General features: G+C 39.5%; 1 protein-coding gene across 1 annotated transcript in view; it reads right to left on the reverse strand.

Annotated features, from left to right (window-relative positions):
• LOC122774477 (vacuolar protein sorting-associated protein 13B-like) overlaps window positions 1–25,121 on the reverse strand; it is a 162,465-nt gene that overhangs the window by 63,348 nt on the left and 73,996 nt on the right. Inside the window, exons 18-19 of the mRNA XM_044033810.1 lie at window positions 22,920–23,054; window positions 22,042–22,221 (exon numbers count right to left, since the gene is read on the reverse strand). Coding sequence (XP_043889745.1) covers window positions 22,042–22,221; window positions 22,920–23,054 — 315 coding nt within the window. The remainder of the gene's footprint in view (window positions 1–22,041; window positions 22,222–22,919; window positions 23,055–25,121) is intronic.

Genomic DNA, 25,121 nt, shown 5'->3' on the forward strand with positions numbered 1-25,121 from the left:
TACCTGGCTTAAGCTTAAACATACACAGACACATGCACACACACTCTTCAATTATAATTTGTGCATGCATTACAAAATGCGTTGAAATGAATATTGGCACAGCACACATGATTTAAAGTTTAGTATTGTACTTTGACAAAACCATTTCCAGTGTTTGAGAAATCCAGCTTCTTCCTGTCTTACAGTGTGGTGAATCTGTCAGTATCAGATACAGTATTGATGGTAGTTTTCAGTCTGGATTCTGTTCTTTATTTTACACATTCTTCAACTTCACAAGACATTAGACGTTCAATCAGCTATCAGGCTCACTTACATCCATTTTGACAGCCCAAACAAAGCATTAACCATAACCTTAACCATAACCAGTTCATGCCTAACCTTAACCTAACCGCAATTCAAATATTAGTCCTACAGTTCCTTAGAAATGAGGTTCTGGGTTTTGGTCCAGGTTTTGGTCTCCATGTGGACTACTGGTCCTGACAATGTCAGTGTTCTAAAGAGGTAACAAATATAAGTATGTACACACAAAGGTTTGTGCAGCTATTCTTCTTAGGACACTGCATTGAAAGTATAATCTGTCAACTTAACCATTAACAGTTAATGCATAAACCTGACCTTAACCTACACACAATTCATATGTTAGCCCTGAAAACCAGTTTGTCAGAAATGATGTTATGCCTCATTAGGACCAGGTTTTAGTCCCCATGAGTACTACTGGTCCTGACAAGGTCAGTCTTTAAGCCAGTAAGCCAGGTCCTAAAGAGGGAACAAATACAAGCACACACTCACTCACATACACATACCAGATTGTAGTGGAATAAAAATGTGCAGTGAGTGCAGCGGATAATGGGCCTGACGTCAGGCGGACCTATAAACGCAGCTCAGGTGTGGATTTATTTTTCTTGGACCTATCAGACAAGTCATGAAATAAGAATCTCACTGACAGACTCACAGCAAAACAATAAATTGCTACTCACTCTTTCAAAAACGTTAAGTAGAATTGCTGTTCAAATAAACCCTGGCATCTCCTCAGGCACGCAGGCTATCGTGTCATCTGACACATTTCCCACGACCACTGGTAAAACATCCACTCACAGACTGTATATAAAAAACACCCAACACTTGAGCTATACAGTGTGTGTCAGTGCAGCTGTATCATCGGTCCACCTCTCTGCAGCAGCGCAGGACAGCTGCTGGGCCAGAGAGCATCTGGACAGGGCACAAGGGGTGCTCATTCATTGTGAACAAAAACAAATTTAAACTAGGACACATTTAAATGTTTTACTCACTCGCTGAGTCATAATTAATGGTCATAATGACGTCTGCATCGCAAAACCGATGATGTGAACTAAACATTTTCAAAAATGCTTCATTGCAGTAAAATTATAGCTGCATACACCCATTTATAATGCAAGGTCTGGCTCTGACTTGTTCTTGGGTGGACATACTGTATACTGTTACATACATTAAGTGCACAGTATGTAACATGATGTGTGTGTATGTGAATATGTATAAATGATGTCCACAGATAAAACCTGAGTCATACAATGCATGTCACCTCATGTTCCAACCACTGAGAACCAGACACGAAAAACACCCGCTAAACAACCTGTTGAATGTCATGAATAACGCATTCACTGGAGATCTACAGGAGCTTCTCCACCTTTAACCACCAAAGAAGTGCTTTGATCAGTTCTGTCATAAAAGTTGACATCGTTATTACAAATAATTATTATATTTGTACTTAACAGCATTCAATGTAACCATCAGGCAGTCTTCGGGACTACTTTTGAATTCCAGCCTTCTGACCTTTACCATTGTTACTGTGGATTTTCCTCACATGCCAAATATACAGCCTGTTCCAACCACCCATCAAGTCAAGGGAGTGTGGACATAATCTGTAAAACTACTGGCTCGCTCCACTATACCTGCCTCAAATGTTTTACTGTGTCTGATTAGATCTACTGCCCCCAACCACTAAGTACCTCCCAGGAAATGTCCTTGGAGCCCATGATACCTCTAAAAAATCTGCTGTGGTTGAGTTTAATCCTACATAATACACCATATACCGTGTGTTGTAAAGCAGCACGATTAACAAAGGAACAAAGAAATGCCTCGAGTCTTTCCCTGAGACTCCTCTTTGGTGTTTTGCCTGACATCCCAGATACAAGCGCCCTAAAAAACATAGCTCTCACTCTACATCAAGCCAGTTTTGTATGGGTAGTCTTTGGTCACGCAAAGGTCAGAGACTACACTGGGTAGACACTCAGAGGACACAGAGGAAGGTGCTTGCCTTGATGTGATCATGACATATTATTTAAACTAAAATAACATGGCATTATTACATTACATAAAGCTTAATAGTAATATCTTATTTCTTCAGGGAAAATGTCAAATATAAGTCATGGTGATGCGTGAAGGCAACAAGGTCAGGATGAAGGATGACATAATTTACCTGACATTAGAAAACATCACTGCTTAAATAAGGTCAAGACTGAGAAAACACTCTGGAATGCAAAACATAAGTACCAGATTTTACAGTCATGTCTGGTTCAGATTTTTGTAAAATACTGCTGTAATTTCACTTTGAACTCTGGACTGTGATCTCAGGTTGTGATAATTTCACATTGTTCATGGGTTTTCAAGGGACATGTAAAAAAAAACAACAACACAGCCTTGTGAACAAAATCATTTTGAAGACACACAATCATATAAATCACAAACAAGTGAGATTATACTTGATTAAACTATAGGAGTAGTCATACCATTTTGACAAAATTTAAAGGAGAAGAAAACACATTTTAATCTTAAATATCTTGACCAATACCAATTTAATTAAATGATGTTGTTGGAACCATTACTGGAAAAGAATGAACTCATTTCACTCTAAAATATATAACACACCAACGCATTAGCAGAGGGATATCTGCATTGGAGTCCATAGCGTAACACTAAAAAAATAAAAAGAACACAAATGAAAACTCAACTATTTTCTCTCCTTCACCATCTACACATATTTTTCTGCATTTAATAGTACAATATAAGATTATATGAAATTGCAGTTGTAAAGTGTATGTATTGTTAACATACCTATGTTGGCAGTGTGCAGTCTACAGTCCTTTCTGTAGATCGTGCCAGGTTCTAGTTATGCACTTTGCGGGAACACAGTGGGTGGTAAGAGTGTAGCCAAGTATGGAAAGAATTAAAAAAAAAAATGCAAAACCTAACACAAATAAAAATGAGATACATCACAGGTGATCTGTTAGTGGTCTGATACAAATGGCTGATCATCATTTAACCACACTAGCTTTGTTAATATGAGGTTATCACTATGAGAATGTCAGTAATTATCATATTATGGTTGATCTTTGCTCCATCAATTGTATTTTGTTATATTATCACAAATACCTTGATAAAAAAGAGCTGCTTAAACTGAACAGACAGTGAAAACTACTTGTAAATGCGAGTATTTATTTTATTATTTTTATATTTATTCATTTAATATATGCAGCAGTGTTTAGCTAAACTTTACAAAAATGTTGTAGAAAGAACAGCACAAGTGTTGCCGCATGAGTCAAACATTGTTTTAAGATTTTTATTATTTGTCTATTCTATGCTTTCATTTTTTTGAGCACACTAGCTGGAGGTGAGGTGTTCTAAACCATTAAATGGTAGTGTGCATCACCCATTTCTCTCTTTCTCAATCAGATCGCCATCATTCTCCCTTTCTTTCCAGCATGTCAGAAACACAGACACATCTGCACCCCCCTCCCCTCACCACCACCAGAGTGGAGGTTTATTTGAATAGAAAATTACCCTCCTCGTGTTTAACATATTTCCAATATTGTCATCACCAAATATTTATTTGTAGAGGAGAGGACCTCTGAATGGCCACATTCCTTTCTGCTTTCCAGCATTTACACAACTTCATGCATGCGCTCAGAAAGAGAGAAAAAGTGTGTGTGAGTGTGGGAGAGAGAGCGAGACAGGGAGAGAGAGAGTCAAATGTGCAAATTGCATATCTATTAAGAGCCTATTTGTGTGCAGGCATGTATGTTTTTATTCTATTTCCTAAAAGATCCCTCATGATCATGACTTTCTTTATCTGAACTCTGTCTTCCAGATTATGACAGCGTATTTACCATTTCTTCAAATAATAATGTTTGAATGCTTTATAGACAATAGTGTGGCTCAGTTCTAGTCAGAAATTACGCAGGGCCAAATCCCTGGATTATCAATTGGGTCACTTCCATTCAGAATCATCACCTGAGGCGATGTCCTAATGTGTCTGATAAGTGGTAATTATGAGTTGATTAAGAACTACACTCTAATGTTAAAAAGACATGGCACTAAGTCTTCATAAAACACATGAACTCCTGACCACCTTTCATGATCATAAGGACCTGCGCGTGTCATCTAAACTTGGCAATAATAATCTAATTAAATAAACACTAGATATTATTTGAAGTCTTTGCTTTGTTTTATCAAGCTGGAATATCAGCCCCAAGATAATTAACTTGATATGGTCACTGTGTACACTGTGGTTTTCCATCAACTCGACAGTGGGGGGTTGGGGGAGTCGACCTAATGAAAAACACACCACAAGGGGGCAGTGATGTAGCAAGGACCAGGAAAAGGTCAGAGAGGCTTATTCATTACAAACTTACAGAGGAGTGAGAAAAGAAATGCGGTGGTGGTTGATTTTGGGAGAAGTTAAGGTGGAACAGGTGGAGAAAAAAAGGATAAGGCAGGAACAAAGTCAAAGTATGAAGGACGGGAAGAAAACACACAGGAAGGAGGAAATGGGAAAGAACGTCTGAAGAAATTTTTGAATGATTAAAACATCCTGTATATAGTATAACTGCAACTGGAACAGGAGGCAACATGGGGATTAAGGTAACTGAGCATTTATCAAAACCAGCCATCTTAAATAAGATAAGAAGAGCCAACAAATTTGAATCGTTAAACTGCACAAAGTTACAGATGAACAGTTTAATCATTTAAAATCATCTGGCTGAATACAGACTCTCTAACATGTCATTACTTTGAATATGACACTAGATTTTAGGAAACAATCCAAACAAATCTTTATTTAGACAGCAATATAAAAATGTCACAGTGTGTCAGCCAATACTTGGAGTACACTGGACTCACAGAGAGCATTACTCCAGTTCCAGTAAAACCACAGGTCCCAGAGGGAGGCGCCCTGTTGTCTCTGTAGTGACCCGTTTCTTAAACAAGCCTGGAGATGATACTGATACAGCAAGCTGTGGGGTCATGCACCGGATAGGAAGAAGTCTGTACGACTGCTCTACGTACCACAAGTTTGAATTACCTCTTCTCTAAGTGTGTTTAGGTTGAGTGTTTCCCTCTTACTTCTTTATCTACATTCTTGCTTTTGCCACTGTAAGCCTCAGCCACCTGGCCATGACATAAAATACAACAGCTGTACTAAATACAAAACTTTCTCGAAGACAAAAATAAAATGTTAATTGGATACTTAAAATCTTATTTCATATTTGACAACAAAGATATCCCCTGTTACACTGTTTACTGCGCATATGTTTCTATTCTGTACTGGTTCATACCATTTATGCCACACACGTACTGTACATTGTCCAATTCTCAACTTCTCCAGTTTGTGTGTGATAATTTGCCAGCCCAGATGTTTGAGCCTTGGCTTGTTTTTCTGCCTTGATACCCCATATTGAACTCCCCAATGCTTAACATTTCTTCGCGCCTCATAATGTTTTTCTCTCTGCCTGCCTGTCATAATGGCAGCCTGCAAAGGGCAAACTACAAAGATGAAAGGCTCAGTGACCAGTGCAACATATGTGGCAAAACTCAGACACACACACACACTCATATAAAATCGAGCAATATTACTGTACTTTCTTGTAAACCACAAACAATTCCAACCAAACTTAGCATGCACTCACCACACCCAGTGATGTGTCATTCCAAAAAAACATGGGCAATAAATAAATCAGTGCAGGACAATCATGCAAGCCCACTGGAATCTCAGCAAATGTGAGTCAGAATGGCCAAAAATCTCTGAGAGTTTAAATGAAATTAAACAACTGTAGCTGCAGCTGCAACATAAAGGCGATCTCAACAAGTGTTTAGAGTTTTGCATTCTTGGTGACCGTCAACGGGGTTTAAAAACACATTCATTTATTTTTCATAAATAGGAAGGTATTTAAAGCTCCAGTGTGTCACCGAAACACTGCTGTTGTTGCTACCCAATCCAGACTCAGCCCACACCTCAGGGAAGCCAGCAGAGACTTCTAAAAAGGATGAATCCAGGTCCAGATTCCAATCGTTCTCTTTCAACATTCTTTTCAGCTCACTCATGTTTCAGAGAACCTTAAAGTTAAGTTCACTGCCATCCCACTTTACTCGTGTAGCTTTTATACTTCCACCTTCTTTCTGTCAGACGTGATGTAAAACACATCACTCTATGTCACCACAGACACACAAAACACTGCTGTACTAAGAAACATGGAGACATGAAAGTCGTGCAGATAGGCTTAATCAGTACTGTGTGAAGTATATTGACAGTGGTTTGAATATGACGGACATTTGCTCATATTGAAAAGTTACACAATACAGATTTATGTAATTAGCCAGTATAAAGATGTGGTACATTATCCAGAGTGTCATCCAGCCAATGGAGTGAGACCATCTAATCACTGTCTGTCTGACCACCGTCTCCAGTACCCTGCTGCTTCCACTCCACAGGTATAGGTGACCCCATGTTCACACCTGGGATAAGGGCAGGGGTTCAACAATGTCTCTGAAATGACCCTCTACACGTCTGATACTGCGGTAGCTCTCTGTCAGGCTGCTGTGTGCCCACATGTTCACCTTACCACCTACTGTGTAGACACCAGCTGATGGGATGTCTGTAAGATGTCATAATAAGGAAGCTTTATTTTGACATGTACAGTTTAGCTGGGATCCCTGGATTACACAAGAACACGCTGGGTTAAAGCATATGGAATAAAATCATGGTCAACACTTGCATTGACCAGTGAAACATAACATGTAGTTGTAAATTCACAGATAAGCCCCATCTCTTGCTGTTGTGCTCTGTGGCCACAGAGGAAGCTTCTGTGAAGGTTTCTGATAGCAGAGACTGATTGGTGGCTGATAAGAGGTGTGAACAGCAGTGTAAGCTTGTCACTGCAGGGGGCTAGAATGACAGACCATCAGGGGTTAGAGGGTTACAAGGATAGAGAATTGGACATTTTAGGACTGGATAGCATCAGCGTCAGTGTCAGTGTAGATGCTGCTAAAGCATCTGTTATACAAGGACAGGAGAGTATTTGCTTACTGAGAAAAGGGAAAAGAATGGCACAAAAACATGTTTTTGTTTCTGACTAGCTTTAGCAAATGACATGTAATTGTATCATTTTCTCCTACAGCTCAGGCTGTGTGAGCGCTACAGAGCTCATGCTGATGGCTGGGGATGGAGATGGATTGTGGGTATAGGCCACAACATGCTTTAATTGTTAGATGAGCTTTTAATTTCCAGCTTGTTAATTAAATGTTTACATTGAAATTACTATCTGGTCAGACCTTGAGACTCTTGGCATATTCTATGTTGTCATACAGTTGTATGCAACAGTGGGGGCACCAGGGTAAATTCCATATTTCAATACATTCCCTGAAGGAAACTGAAAATGTGTGCCTTCTTTCAGATAAAAATTTAATTCATAAGCTAAAAAATGTGTAGAACAAAAGTGAACCCTACTTAGTACTTAGTATTCCACACTTTAAAAACGGGTGCAAACTAAAGTCAGCTATTGTCTAAAGGAATTTTCACCCACTTCTATTGCAGATGAAGCTCTGAGATGTTTTTAGGTTGCCATGCTTACACATTGTATGTTTCTACATAAATATTTTCCACTCAGCAGACTGTGAGGGTTGTTCTAAAAGTTTTAGCTTGTGTTTCTTGACCTTGATTTTAAGGTACTGCTTTCATTGGATCATTGTCCAGTTGATGATACCTGCTTCTTTTCAGTTTCACTTCTTTGACAGACTGCATGACATTTTCACTCAGAAATTGATGATATTATAGGAATAACTTCTCCCCTTTTCCTCCCTGTGTCATTGGCTACACCCCCACACAGCAGAATATATCTACTTCAAGCTTAACATTTGGTGATGTGTTCTTTTCATCAAATGCTGCTCCAAACACACCTTTGAGGCCAGCCACTCAATTTTATTTTCATTCCAGTTACACCCTTTTCTCTTCAATCTTTGCTTTCTACAATGAGTAAATCTTTGTGATTAGGCCACAGTAAGATTTTTCTTCTAATGTCTCTTCTATATAGATTGTTTGTGCATGCAGTTGTGCGCAGTGAAGAGTGCACAAACACACTTAAATCTGAGAAACCTTCTTGCAGGTCCTTTATGGTAATTTTGTTCTGCTTTTCTGCCAAGGAGTCCTGCATTAAAAATGACTAATTTTCTCATTTGGAGAAGCCCATGGTTTACAACAATGAATATAACAGTCTACCTTACAAAAAATGAGTCAAATATGAACTAATTAGTTGATTTCTATTCACTTTCATGAAAGAAACATTTAGTTAATAAAATCAAAAGTAATAAAATGTATCCATATTGGAGGATCTACCTATTTTATTTTTAAAGACCCAATGGACTTTGTCATGTGATGCTCTTACATGCACACTAAACCTAGGTTGTGTGGGTCTACAGTACTGGAATTATAAAACTTGATGCAGCACTTCAACTAAAAGTCATAAATCCACCATGTGACTGGGTGATAGGGTTCTACCCCCGTCTGTGTCTTATCACACAGCACCCCCTCTTCTCTCCAAAGTCCCTCCTTACACCCCCGACATGTTGCGCACAAGCATGACATTATGACCTTTGACATTTTAATCAATGGGCATTAAAGAGCCTCTTAAACAAAACTGATGAAATGGGAAGATTGGACTGACAGGGCGACTGACTGACTGGCCCAGAGGCTAAGAGGGATCCAGAAGCAGTGGCGCTGAAATGCAGTCACCAACACTTTGGAGGTGGCACAAGTGGTGGGAGAGTGTCGGCTATCACAGGGCTTATAGATTAGCCTGGTTTATTAGTTCATTATAGGTACCCACCACCTTCTTAGGACTGTCACACATTACTCTGCCTCCTTGCATGTTTCAGCCCTTTTCTCATTCAGGCAAGGCATCTGTCTGTCAGACACATATGAAGGTGAAACGTGGTGAGCTTAGTGACTTAGTGAACCTATAATGTCAGAAAAATTAACAAAAGCCAGCAACCTCAGCGGCAAAAAGGCAGACAACCCCAAACAAACATGTTTGTGCCATAAAATACGTGTACATGGGGACACTAATGGGCCAAAGCACAAAGGTTTTGTGCAAACTGCTCCACTCCACGAGTCTCACCACAACAAAACTCTGCATTAGCACATGACTACATAGATAAAAGACTTTTCCAGTTGAATTCTAATGATTTACAACAAACACCAAAGTGATGGCATATGAAAAATATGCAAAGTGCACTAAGAGGACAATGGTTCAGTCACAAAACACAGCGATTAATCAAAGAGAAAATGAGAATGAGATCAATGTGTTGATATAGCAGGGATAATGGAGCAAAAAGCCTATAACTTACACACAAAGAAAGAGAGTAATATTTCTAAACCATGCCTCAGTGTTATACTGACCAGGATGGGGGTCAACTAGCGGTTAGTCTATTACTAACACATTACTGTTAAAGCCACTAGGGGTGGTGTTTCCCTTAAAATAGAATAGAATAGAATAGAATAGAATAGAATAGAATAGATGGTGTTTCCCTTAAAATATTCAAACTGTATTGTGAACCAAAATATTTGTTGGTGAAAAGGTTTATAGATAAAACAAAACATGACTACAAACAGACCTGAAACACACCATATTTTTGTAAGAACTGTGACTGTGGAATGGACAAATTAATATTTTTTTAATAAAACAGGAGTGTGCCTTTATTGGAGATACACTTTGGTAAAAAGTAAAAGTAAGGATTGACAAGAGAGTCAACTTACTGCTTGCTTTTGTGGCTTATAAAAAATTAATTGTTTTGTATTCATAAATAATGATGTAGAATATTGAATTATGTTCCCCTTATATCTATTATCCATATATCAATTTACTGAGTAAGCACACAGTCATATCCCATTTTTTGTGTGAGGTATTCTGGCCTACTACTACATGCACCACACATGTAGTCAAGTCATCTATCTCTCTTTCCAGAGAAGCAGTCTAGATTTACTGTCTGCACCTGGCCAAAGACCTTCTGCCTTTTTAGGAACCAGACCTCATAGCTAAAACAGAGCAGACTCATTCAGCAGTCAATCAGCAATCATCACTTCCTCTACAAGTGCTTCTATCACCGACCTCCAAACAATTTTTTATCGTTACATGATAAATCTCTCATTTCCTTAACATTTAATTATTATAATTTGTTAAGATCTTAAATTTAATGCACACAAATTTAAAGAGGCACTTTTGGGGCACTGGCAGACCCGAAAGAGAGGTGTGTGTCAATTACAGGGGCATCACAATACTCAGCCTCCCTGGGAAAGTTTACTCTCAGGTGCTGGAAAGGAGGGTTCGGCCGATTGTCGAACCTTAGATTGACCAGCTCTTTACTCTGAAGGCACATGACCAGCGCCAAGGGATGTTCTGTGGGAGGTGTTACAGGAGTATTAAGTGAGGAGGTCACTTCTCAGGGCCATCCAATTCCTCAAGTCTGTGATCTTCAACACTCACTGGATCAGTTTGCAGGTGAGCGTGAGGTGGCAGGGATGAGCAACCAAAGGCCATGGTTCTCAGTAGAAAACCAATGGATTGCTTACTATTGGAGGGGAATGAGTCTTTACAACTTACTGAAGGAGTTGAAGTATCTCGGGATCTTGTTCACTAATTAAGAAACAATGGAGCGTGAGATTGGCTAGAGAATCATGAGAATGAGTGATATTGCGTTTGCTGTTGCACTGGAGCTGAGCAAACAGGCAAAGCTCTCGATCTACTGGTCACTCTTCGTACCTACCCTCACGGATGGTCATGAACAATGGGTCATGTCTAAAAGAAGGTGTTTTCTCAGAAGGGTGACTGGGGGCATCTGGTAAGGAGGTATCCCTGGCATGTCCAACTGGGAGGAGACTTTGGGGCAGACCAAGTATTGGTAGAAATTTAAAGAATGAAAGACGATGATCAGATTTTCATAAAATTGGTTTGATCCTTATCCACCTTATCCACATGAAACAGAACTTTCCTTATGAGATATTTTTCATTCTTAAAAAGTTTTCCATAAACACAAAGTCTTTTAAAGAGATGTTTCACACAATGGGAACACCTTTTAACTCTCTCTGGCTGTTACTGACTAACACTGCAAAAACTAACTACAGTTCAAGTAAACCTCCTGCTTTCATCAACACTTCAATCAGGCAAATTAGTGCCTGCTAGTTCTGGCCAGTGTGCCAAACACAACCCCACATTTATGATGTATGAACTCTATGACAGGGGCCTTGAATGCCTTTACTAATAGTGCAGTCATCCACTGAGCAGAACGGAAGCACCAAGGTCCCAGAAGACAGCACCTTGGCTGTAAAGCTCAGCCTCACAGAAGCAAGGATGGATCTAGCCTAAAGGGGGTCAAACCTCTGCCCCTGCCCAACAGTCTGCAGTTTGAAAATTGATCATTTTCGGACACACTGGATAAAGACACATCAGCCACAGCTTTCCAAACACCAGATCATATTTCTGAGTAAACCATATTCTGTACTGATTTTGTTAATGATAATGTTGTCTGTCGGCTTGACTCCATGTCAAAAAGTGCATTCATGAGTCATGAGAAAACGACATTGACCAAAGTGAGAGATAAATCTCACAATTTAAATCATGTGAGAGGAGAAAAAAGGGAAATAGAGGCACATCCAACAAAATAAGTGCAATGCTGTCAGGCTGACAACTAGCCATAAAAATTTAACTTGAGTTGAAATTGACCAGCCACAGGACCTTACGAGCCCTCCAGAAACACTCAGTTTCAGGTTACCAGAAGTGACTAAGGGGTTAAGGGAGCAGGATGCTCTTCTCACCCATGACCTGTGTTCAATTAATTCCCTTTGTTAACAGATTTAAATATGCCTGCACATAGACATGTACATTCCAAATGATCTTAATTACATTATAGTAACATTCATTCAACCTAAGCATTAGGCCTGGTGTAACTTAGGCTGCAAGCTAGTATCAATGTTGTACATCAAAGCTTGTTCAGTTGAACTTTTGAGGCCAAATGACAAGTGACATGAACCTAAGCTTAATCTCTGAAAAGACATGTTTCGCTAGACAACAAACAGTCTATAAATCCCCTTGTTGTCATTTAATCATGTTCAGTTTAGTTCATGTGTGTGTTAATTTGCCTACAGAGCCTGTGGATGCCCTGCATTAATTATTTTTTTCAAGCCAGCAGGTCCGTCAGTGATATTAGAACTATAACAACCTGAAACACTAACATGCTCTTGTCGTCTTTGGTAGAGTTTTTAAACGTACGAGAAGTTTAAATCTGTTTTTCTTCTTGTGACTACTAAATCTACAGAATTCAGCTGGTTGAACCTGCAGCAGCTTCACTCTTGGTTTGCCAAAGATGTTCCTGTGTGGTCTCTGAGGGACTCTGAAGACAAATGAGAGCTTTGCATACAAGACGAGAAGAATTACAGAACTACTATGAAGGAGAACTGCTTCCATATTTAGGGGATAAATATGTGATGAGAGAGTGAAGACTCTGTGAGGGCACTCTTCAGTCTGTCTGTCACTGGTATAAATCACAGTGGTTAAAAAAATACACTTTGAACAACAAAGGTCCAGGATATATGGCAAACAAACTTTATCTTTGATAGTTCATTCTTAGAAACAGATTATGCTAAAATGCACTCTTTCCTGACTCTGACAGTGTTTTTGAACATGAGCCAAGTCCCTTGTAATTGTTCCTCTTGAGAATGTCCTGAGTGTGTAAATGAGAATATGAAAGAATATGTCAGTTATATGGGAGAATTCAATGTTAGTGTGGGATGTGTCACATTCCATTCTTGACTCAGCTTCAGTGAGCACCCCACTCCCGGCATGGTTCCTACCGGCTGATTGTGTTAATTACTTTGCTTTTTTTTCTCCATTCGATCAGAGCTGTGAGAAATCTCTCTCTCACCACCACCATCATTGTCCTGCCAAACCCTACATTACAACTCCCACAACTATCATTAGCTTAATTAGCTTAATTAATTACATCAAAACAGTGCTGGGGATGTGCTCCAGTAATACTCCACACATCAGTATCAAAAGACAAGTCTATGAACACAAGGTCTTACATTTACTACCCCTACAGTTCAGAATCAGAATCACCTTTATTGTCATTATACAGTGTACAACGAGATTAAATTGATTTATGTATTACTGTACTTAGCTCACTGACCTTTAATATTTCACTTTTTTGGATGGAGTTAGTGTTGCTGCAGTTCATTGACGATTTGGTCATTGTGTGCACTCAATTGGGCAACAGTGCAGCATGGGAAAGTGTGTGTGGAGTGGGTAGTGGAGTGTAATGTAGGGGGGACAGGAGAGAAGACGAGGGGAGGGCATAGTGGGAGGAGGTGATGCATGGCAGCTGAGCTGTGAAGAAGCTAATGGGCTCTCATCCCCTTCCCACGCCCACAGCGTGTTTTCTGATGGGCACTCAAGCGGCGAGACAGATATTGGTTTGGCTACTGGCAGGGAACTCCAGCCAGCTCACTTAAATACTGCTTTGCTAGGACATTTCATCATCTGTCTGAACTCTGGTTAGCCTGTATGTGACTGTGGGACTGGCAATGTATGAATCAGTAACCAACCTCTAATATCACTAGGAGGTGGTGACTGATCTCACTCATAGCTTGATCAGCAATAATGAGACATGAAAGAAGGAAGCATGGCTCACAGTCACTCACATAATGACACTGATAAACTAAGTGGTAAAATGTAGAGCGAGCCACCACAAATCAATGTTTGTCTCTGCAACGATGGGAAGACATTAGAAAGGGAAATTCATCACGGCGTGACAGCTCAACCACAGTTCATCACACCAACTCATCTACATTAACCATGAAGCCTCAAAGGACAAAGTTTAAAACATATAATCAGTGACACAAAAACTGTTTCTAATTAATTTTTCATCAGATAATGTTACTTCGAGCCACTGAAAACATACAATTAGTTAACAAACTTTAAAAATGTTAAATATTCTGTTAGAATAGATAAAGACACGTTCAAATCTACTTGAAATTGAATATTGGTATATACAGCCAGTGCAACTAAATATAACTAAATAATTCCAATGCAGATAACCGAAGGCTGTCTGGCCTTTTAGTCAGTGCGGACATTATCCCTCTAATTTGCGAGAATAAAACCCCAAGCCCCTGATTAGGTGATCTGGGGAAGCCAATTGTTTTGATTGTGCTGTGTGATGTTTGATCTGAGTGTGTGGAATGTGGTGACCTTTGATCCACTGACAACATTCAATTAGATAAGGTTAACTTAAATGACCTTGTCTACCTCTGCTACTCAGCTAAGAATTGGATAAAGTGTAAACAGCTAGTGAATGAGGGATTACTTCTGCCAACTTTAGCAAACTTTGCCTCCTATTCACAGCACATACACAACCTACTCAAACTGCACAACTTACACTTATCTCTCTTCTTACTGACCCCATCCCTTCATTTCTCTAAGTAGCTTCTGTTGTTGTATTCAGAGCTTTAACAAGATAATTAGAAATAATGGAAGTGTATTGTTATGCCCTGGGTAGAGGTGAGTTGTCTCAGTGTAAACAGAAAGTCCAAATGAGCATTTCATGTGTTGGTACTGGTATGTGCTCGCATACCATGCTTTTACAAGGTATTTAGGGATTTTCAGTTGTTTTGTATTTCTATGCAAACGGGAAAACCTTAACAGCTTGAATGAAAACATCAAACCAAGTGGAAAACTTTCTAAACATGTGTGGCATTTGGAAGTGTTTGCGCAAATGCGCTGTCTTGCTCTGATCCTGCCATACCCAGACCACACCTTTCAGACATGGAAGAGCAATAACTCACACACTGCCCTGAACAATGTGTGACAGCTTTGGCCTTGACAAGGCCAGGAGTTAGCTATAGGCTACATAGTTTGCTTGATTTCAGTTGAAGACGTTACTCCTCTTATCCAAGAGGCTTTTTCAGTTCTGACTGTACTGTACATACTCAATTTCCACCATCTTAAAATATCCTATCAATGTTGTTCATTGATTTGCTTAAAATGGCTAGGTGGTTGTTTAATGCTTGCATGTTAAAAATGTATAATCCATTATCCGAATGAAATGTCCACTTTCTGTGTCCGTTGTTTTTGTTACTATACACAGGGATCTTTCGAGTGTCATTTGTTCCATTTTGATTTTGCAACTAAAATAATTTGAATAGGTCTTGCATAATGGCAAGTGTCAAATGGCCACAAAGAAGCTGTGATATCATGGACAACAGCTATAGCCTGAGTCACACTCCTACTTCACTCCATCTCTCACCCTAGCCCTTATTCCCCTGCACCAAATATCTGCCCCCTGCCCCTAAGCCTAACACTTCAGTCAGGCTTTAAGCACTGTGAGAGTGGCCTAAGTAGCTCAGTACTTCCCAGATGAGCAACTCCAGTAATGGGCCGTGATTGACCCCAATAGTCAATACTGAGTGGGTTCCCTCGGGTCTAATCTCCACATTACCTGCTCTGTTTCACACACACTGATTGAGACGACATGATGAGAGTGGTCGTCCTGAAGATTTTACAAATTATTGAGGAAGTCACAGGGCACTTAGACAAATAAACAAGTGGAACAGAGTCAAATGTTGTAGTTTTATGTACCTTAACTAAATCTAATATTAAGTGTGGATTCATTTTAATGTGTATGCCATAAAACCTGGAGTTTTTAAAAGCACCAATTGCGTGACACACTTGTACTTTCTCACAAGCATGTACTATAAATGTATTTTAAGTACCTTTTAGTCTACTGTGTATCTATCAGCCAGAAAGAGTTTGGGCCAGCAGCTTAAAGCCCTCAAGCTGCTGCCTGTGACAAAGCCAGACTGTTGATTTAACACTTAATGGAGTGAGTGAACACATGCAAAGGAGGGAAAAAGAGCATGATAGATGGATGTATGAAAGTACGGCAGGCCTTTGAAAGATTGTAATGGAGGAGACTACCATGGGAGATCCCAAAATTCACACCCATCTACAGTGTCAGTGCAGCCCATTCAAAGGTTACATAAAAGTCAACATTAAATGAGATGCTACTGTACAGGTCTACTGTGAAACATCAAAGTGCTGCTATTTTGTTGCAAAATAGTGTTTCAAGCATTTCTGACCTGAGAGAACAGATTGCTTAACATGTTTTACAATTGGACAAAAGGAAAACACATGACACATTTGGAGAGGAATACAGTACAGTTGTTGGGTGTTGTTTTTGTATTTTTGGTGTTGATGACAAAGTGTAAGCGACATCTTGAATCAAAATAAAGTGAGTGATTGCGATCATTATGTAAATAGACCTTTAAAGTCAAATAGATATACTGGACTGGAGTTAATTCTACAAGAACACTGACAAACATATTCTTTATCTCTCTTAAACATTAACTGTAATTAAAGAGAAAACAGCTTTGATATCTATTAAGGAACTAAATATTTTCAGTATTACAATGCCAGGGAATTCACCCAGGATTAATTTCATGTAGCTTTCATAATTCCCTCCAATATGTTTAAATTAAGATTAAAGATCACTTTGTTCCCCTATTCCCACAGCTCCCATGGTATGGTAAAGAGATCAAAACTGGAGAGTTTTATAGGGAACATCTTTAACATTTGCTCTGCTCTCAGTGTGCTTGATTAAATGTAACATTTTGAGATCCCAGAGCTCTGAGAAAAGCATAAATCATTGTCTCACAGCTGCTGGCGTGCCTGGGGAAAACACATGCTATCCCTTATTCGCCCGCTCTTTTCGTCTTCGCTATGATCATAAAGCCCACCCGACCCGTTGGTCCCACCATCCCCCTTCTTTGGTGTGAGTCCTGATGGTGGAGGGTGAGAGGAACACCTGCAGGCTGCTGCTGCTTGCACTGAAGTACGGAATCAACCCCAGCTCCACACACACCCTTTAGCCCTATATTCCCTCACACTGGCCCCGTCCAAGGCCCCCTTAGTCTCTCCCATCCATCAACAGTGACAAGCCCAAGACCAAGCCAATAAGGATAGTCAGCCAGCCAGCCAGCCACTGTCCAGGGATCAAAATGATCAAGCTGTCTCTTGAGTAACACTGATAATTTACATGGTGGAACGATATGACCGCAGACTTCTAGTCCTACTGATCATGAAGGAACCACTCTATGCTGATTAAATTCACAAATTTATAAATTTCATCAGATACCAGACCATAACATGCTGCCTTTGTTGCTGTCAGCTGGGTCACCGTGGAAGACAAACCTGTGCCCTTCTGATCAAGGAGGTCTGGATTGCAGCAGCTGCCTCACTTTTTGTGATCCAAAAAGACTCACTCAGCGTACAGCTGCCTTGCTTTCTTTCTATGTTTTGCTCCATCCCTCACTCTGTTTTTTCATGCAATTTAAGAATGGCATTGATTTCTCATTATTCACTGTGTCATAACAAAGCACAGACGTGAACTGTGTTTGGTTTTTATAAAAAGGGGAGAAAATGAAAAGAAAAGGGGGAGAACATTTGGCTATCGTGGTGCTCTGCAACTGCCAAGATATTTCATTGTTGGGTCCATTTGGAAGGACTACTTAATTAGGGGGAAATCATGTGGGACTGTTGCCTTGTAACGCAAAGGGTTAACAGGCAAGATATGGAATTGCTATATGCCTTTGGATCTATAAAAGAGGAAATTTCAAAGCAGAGCTGCTCAGTTCTTCTGCGTAAAAACCCACGCCTTTAATTGTGTTTAATTTATTAGAATGTCCCAACCTCAGCTGTGTTAAATGAAAACACATTAGCCTGGATCTGCAGAAGTTCTACAAGTGTACAGGGACTTTCTCCAAAGCCACCCCTAGCCACTCAACCCTCTCTTTATTTTCTAAGTAAATTGGAATTTTGTTTTAATTCACTGGTAAACAATTAGACAGAAAACAGATGTCTCTGGCCATATTAGAAAGCAGTTCATCTCCTTGGTGAATGAACGTTGCATGAAAGGGTTTGAAGGAGTGAGAGATAGAAAGAGAGAGAGAGAGAAAATTTAAATGTGTCAAAATTGCATTAAATTGTTGGACCAATGTTGCATTTAATTACTTAAAATACAGTAATTTCAGCACAGAAAGAAAAACAACGTTCCTAAATGTGCTTTGAGGTTTCTTCTAAAAATATTTCAGACAGACAAGTGCGTCATAGAAAGAGACCCAGACATAAGTGCTGTAGACTTTCGGGGAGAGATGCGTTATTAAACATTAGTATAGAATTTAACTGTCTATTTGACCAAATTACTAAAAGAATCAGAACTTTAAGCAAAAGTGACTTCTAAGCTCTTTAAAGGAAAAAATAAGCCATAAAGAAAGGGTTAGTGATTTCCAGAACCTGTCACATCCTCTGAGAAATGAGACAATACAGAAATCACAACGACTAGAAGGAAACAGTGAAAACTGAACTTACCATCAACAGCAGTCAATCACACACACCAAAACATGAACAAACTAGTTAAGCTGTATGTATGCAAAAGGCATGCGAGTATATACACATATGGTATAGTCAAACAATTTACTGACAACAAACTGGTAGCCTGATGTTGATGACCAATAAGCTTATTCTTAAAGTAAACATTTTGCTTTGGGGAATGGGTGGACAGATCCCACAGCGTTGTGTGCTTTACGTTGCTTTCCTACAAAAACCAGAAGTGACAAATCAAATGTAAAATAGAATATAAAAGTTAATTGTGGATCATTATATCTTAATGTTTTCAGGATGTCTATGGTGTCGGGAGTTGCTTTTTCTCCCCAAGCTCAGTCTTTTGTTCAATGCGGAATAAACACACATTACACATTTTCTAAGTGGAATCAATAGTGCCACAAGGGACGAACAAAAAGTGTTTGATGTCAAGTCCAAGAGCTGCAACAATTCAGAAATGTCATGATCACAAAACACTGAGCCTCTAGAGTTGGTCTTAGGGGACAAAAGGGTTTAGGCCATCTAGAATGGTGCTACTCCACTTTTCATCTTTGGCTAAATGAGGTGATACATCCATCATTCCATTAACACTGCTCTAACAGGCTCCCAGTCACCCTCTGGTTGACAGCAGGGACATGGGACATGTGGACAGACCAAAGGCTTTGATGTCACTCTGACCACCATACAAAACACAGACCTATAAGTAGACACCAAAAAATGTCTGTGTGCAGACACACACACACACACACACACACACACTCTCTGGTGAAACTGTTTTTGTCAAGCCACACTGTTGTCTCCAGCTTTGACTGCATTGACAGGTATGCTATAAATAAAAGAAAGATTTCTGGCAGTGTGTGTGTCTGTGTCAGCTGTTCTGAAGTGCTTTGTGTTCAAAATAAAACAGACATACAACATAACATTAATGCACAACATTGCTTTCATTCATTAAGTTGTTTTTTTTCACCTTTGGATATACAAATGCAACTATGAATCACCCAGTGATGTATAAATCTGTATAACTGTCGCGTTATTAAACAAATAATGGGGTAGAAATATATATAGAGAACCTTGATTTGTGATTTTAAATTGGATGAAACAAAGAACATTACAGGCAAAAGGAAAGAACTAGTGAGGCAGTGATGGGAAAGAGAACAGGCTTCCTCTGCTCCACATCTGCTGATGATATATCCAGTGCTTCTGGGAGTCAGCTCCCACCTCCCTTTCACCTTCTCCTTCTTTCTCTCTTACCCTCTTTTTACTTCTATTTGGTCTTCTGGTTTGTGTTCAGATCAGGTTTTAATAATCAAAAATGTACATACTGTCTCTTTATGAGCTATTGTTTGAGGCTGAGGCTGTGCATTTTTAAGAATTCATCTGTGTTCCTAAGAATATCGTTCAATGTTTTTGGAGGCTATAAAATGTGGAACAATACTCGTCAGAAGTACAATGTTGCTTTTAGAATGTTCTCCTATGTCACAGTAATTTCCACAAAAAAGTATTCTGTGAGTACTCACAACTACCGAACTGTGAGATGCCTATGAAATCTAAGCTTTTCCCTGCCTTACATTTGTGATTTATAGCGTTGGCTTGACACCATTCACTAGCAATGGGACAATGATTGACTGGATGACATTCAAAAAGCAACGAAATTCCTGGTTAGTGATGACCTCCGAAATCCACCGTCTCTAAACTGTACTTATCTTTTTACTTCACTCCACCCTAAGCTACAGCTGTATCACCTTCTTACAGTCTGAAACCAGCTGAGACCAGATCTATCTCCATCTCAGCGCTGACATATTTTAAGTGTAGAGGCCTGATATGATTCAGCGCCCAGTTTGAGGGTTTACGTGAGTCAAGGCCATACAATGAATCTCCACAGCGCCGTATTTAAAGTGATGTACAGTTGTGACTCTGAACTCTAAAAAACAAGAACTGGAAGTAGTGGAGGTGTATTATTTTACACAGTCACCCCAGGCTTCTCCTGTATCTGCTTCGGGGCAGGGAAGGGTTGAGGAAAAGCCCCTGGTGCACACTGAGAAACTCGCATGTGCTGGACATATAGTATGAAGAGACATTTGAATCACAAATATGTACCGTGTGATTTACAAAAGTAGAAAATGTACATGTGTGCATTGTGCTGTCCTATATGTTTTTGAAACATGCATATCTAGGCTAGTGTACAGAATCTATAGAACAGAAACACTAGTCTCTCCTTTGAAATTAAAGACAAATCCTCCAAACGCACAGAAGTGTAGATTATCAGAGAAGAAAAGAATGACACAGACGATTTTGGTATTTTGTTAAAACGGGAAGCTTTTCACAAGTGAAAATGATCAGATTTCTGTATATCAAATATTTGGTTGTGATATGTGATTTTGTTTTGTTTGAATTGCTTGTTATTTGTACGTGGACTGGAAGATGCCTTTGTCAGTACCTAAAATGAGTCATGTATTGTTGACCAATTTGAGCCGCAGGCCAAGACATATAAAACACTGTTAAGTACATAAAGGTATGAAGAAGTCTTAACAATGAGCCCAGCTGGGCTGCCTGCTCTTATAGTTGCAGGTGGGGAAGAGAGCTTAATGATTTTTATGGCCTCGTTTACAGGAAAAAGCACGATACGTGAACAATTTCAGCTTGAAAAACACCACAGACCATACTGAAAGAATCAAGGTAAACCTGACTGTTGATACAGTGGAACTTACTCAAGCAAGTACATTAGCACATTGAGCTTTCCTGTCTGAATACAACTTTAAGTCTTTTGAAAGTGCTACTGAATGATCCCACTCTCCAACTCTAAACACACATTCACACACCCACACACTCTACTACTGACACCAGAAATATAACCTGTGGTCTAAGGACGCAATCACACACTGCAACCTGACATCAGTGCAGACTTCAACAGAAATCCTCCAGTGGTTAACTGTTGTTAGCCAGCTCAACCCATTGCTGACAAAGAATAACTGCTGTTTAGAGAATTCACGCTGCCTGAAAAGAGAAATCGAGCCGCAAACCCTGCTTCAAGGATACTGGTCGGAAAAACATTTATTGGCTTTACTAAACAATCAGTTATAATAAACAAAAAACTGAGAGGGGGGCACTGTGTGACAATGAAGGAGGGAGGAAAACATGATGATCTAAACAAACCAAAACCTCTGCATTAGAACTGAGCTAGGACATGGATTATCAATGCCTGTAATTAATCCAAACAAGAGAACCACAACAAAAGAATATATCAACGGGGGATATTGATTTCAAAAAGATGGGTGGAGCAATAATGCAATGAGGAGATGAGAGTAGAGTCTACCTGAGTTCCTGCAACTGTCTCCTTGCAGAGGGACCAGAACAGAAAACGCCAGCAGGTCTGGGGCTAGCAAAGACTCAGGCTTGCGGATCTCATTGAGCCAGCGGCTCATATGGAGTTCTTTGGTGTCAGAAGGCCCCTGAATCAGAGGAACCAACTTCTCCTTCACTCCCTCACCTGAACCTGGGAGACAAGAATTTAAGACTGGTAGTAAAAAAGCACTTTGCATTAATTCAAAGTTATTTATTCTTTATATGACTTAAAAGTGGACCAGGGAATAAAAAAAATTGATTTGAATCACATTTGATGTACTGATACATTTTACTGGAATATTAAACTGGGAAACTTGTGCAATTGTGAGCCACTGAGGTTAAATAAAACAGCAGTACAGTAAATTGGGTAAACAAATATGTCATTACTTATATTATTCCCCCAGCAGATTATTATATGTTGTACTTTGAAACTCTTTTAATGTATATCTTTTTTGGTGTTTTACAGCAATTCTTCTACAACATTGCATTACTGTCTCTTCCTCCTTCTTCAGTACTGTAGCACTGTAATACATCTCATCATCTGGCTGACTTCATGTCATGTGATGCTTGACCTCGTGAACTCCGTGTTGACACTAGCTCCAAAAAACATCCTTGCCATTGAACACGTGGTAGGAGCCCAGTGACAGTGACCCAGGAGAAAACAAGAACTGAATCACATTGTGGTAAAGAAATCAACGCTAAGACAGAGGGGGATATTAAAAAAAAAGGCGTAGAGAGACTGAATGTGTAAAAGGGTCCATTATGGCAAGTAAAAGAAGAGTCTAGCCGGTCTCACTCTCTCCCTCCTACACAGGCAGTAAAGTTTTAACAGGGCACAGCTGCACACACCTGGGGTCCTGGCGCACACTTTTACAGCTCCCAAGGTTCCTGAGGCACATTTCACCGTTGCACGGCTGCAGAACTTCAGCTCCAGGTTTTGGACCGAGCCCTCGAGAGTCGGTGACGGGCCCAGAGGTTTCACACCTAATAAAAAGAAAAAACTCCAAAGTGAAAATGAAGTGCAGTCCGGCAGGTGTAAACACTGCTGCTGTGGCTTTGTTAAGCACTTGATTGGCCTTTAATTATTCTTGACCCCTGTCTTTCCATTTCATTCTCTCCCATAGAAAAACCCAAGTGCTCTTAAATACAGACTTCCCCAACACTTTGCAGGTCCAGCATTCACTCTCCTTCACACCTACAGTCAATTTAGAGTCTCTAATTAACCTAAACCCCATGTTGTTGGATTGTGGGAGGGAGGGAAAAAATCCACACAGAAACAGAAAAGCAGAACCAGGATTCAACCTTCACAATGGCTTTGCTAAAATCTAATCATGTGCCTATTATTTTTATTAGTACTACTTTATGTGTTTACAAATAAAATAACTACAAGCTGATGCAGTCTGAAAACCATTCATGAGGCAACTTTTGATTTTATATTTATTCTTCTAGATTTACAAACTTTCCTATAAAAACACTTAGCATCTACAGAGGGGATTTTGGATTCACTACAGTAAAGTCCCGACATCACTGCAATGTTGCTGTTAAAATCTGCACAGGAAGGAAATTGACAGAGATAAAAAAAACTCAAATTCTCAAGTGCTTGTCCAAATGTTTTTTTTATGTGCCCAGTAAATCTACTAAACTGAACAAATCAAATATTTTAGGTTAAATAACAAGGATTATTAGGAGTATGAGTAACAGGCCATTATAAAGAGTATATCTTTCCAAAAGAATATCCAATACAGTCCCGTCTGTATCAATCTTAGTGTCAACAACAAATCACCTAACACCAGCATTACATCAAGGAGTCTCTAAGATTATTTCTCTTTATGGCAGTCTAGTGTAAAGGAACACTTTGTCTGCCATCTTTCCAAAATGGAGGGGGGTGGGAGGGATTACATACTTGCCATTATGATATGACAATGTTATTTCTATGGTGAGAGGCTATATCATAACAGAACAGAAAGGGAGAAATACACTGGACGGAGAAATGATACTGTGAAGCAAAGGGAGTTCTGTGCCAAACCGCCCATTGAGAGAGAAGAGGAGGATCCATCCATCAAGTTACATTCTTCCAGTGAGCTGGAACTGTCTGAAGGAATCACATTAAATTCTTACATCACCTGTACCAATAAGGCTTTACTTCTCAGAACAATCCACTCATACAGTGATAGCACTTCATTTCTGAAAAGTGTCCACAGCACTTTTTGACAGAGTTTGCAACTGAGAGTGGCCTTTCCTGTCAAAAGCTGATCCAGTGACACTAAGATAAGTAACTCATACATGGAAAACAAACAGCAAAGGCAAACTCAAAAGAAAATACTATATAAACATAACGTAGAAAAAAGGGATAAAGAACAAATGATTTATTGCTTACCAGTAAGTGAAAAAGGTTTTGCATTAATAAAGCACAGGTGAGTGGGGCTACCAGAGAAGCTATAAAAGCAGGACATTATTTGGCAACAGTCCCTGAAACTAGTCTGCACATCTAAAGGTTTTTATTGTTCTACATCCACATCCTCTCTACTCTCTTTTTCTTACATTTACTTACAGTTAACTGTTCTATGATTTCCTACCTTTTAGGAACTTTTCACCTAATCCTATCCCAAAATCCTTTTCTCTGTCTGATCAGTCAAACCAATTCTGTTCAAATTCCTTTAATGGGTCAAATGTATAAGCTCAGACTAAGGCCATCCAAAAGTGTACATTTTGCAAAAATAAACTCGGCTGTTTCACACCATACCATCACATTTAACAACAAGACAAATTAAAAGTAGTTTTAATGTTAAACGTAGGGCAGTGGGGAAAAGGGTGCGATTCAGCTAGACACATTTACACATCACATTAAACCAAGGGAATTACCGGCAATTGCTAAAATCCCTAACCACCGACTTCCCTCCTCTCCCTCTCCGAGACAAATTACCCAACAACTTCTTCACCTGCTGTCTGAAAGGTCATCCATCAGCGCAAATGCAAGATGGGAATGTTAATAACCCTCATTCTGTATCCCTATCTACCATTTAATATATTTGCAGGTCAAACAGAGTAGTC

This window comes from Solea senegalensis, linkage group LG9, assembly GCF_019176455.1.
Source record: "Solea senegalensis isolate Sse05_10M linkage group LG9, IFAPA_SoseM_1, whole genome shotgun sequence".
Lineage (NCBI taxonomy): Eukaryota > Metazoa > Chordata > Actinopteri > Pleuronectiformes > Soleidae > Solea > Solea senegalensis.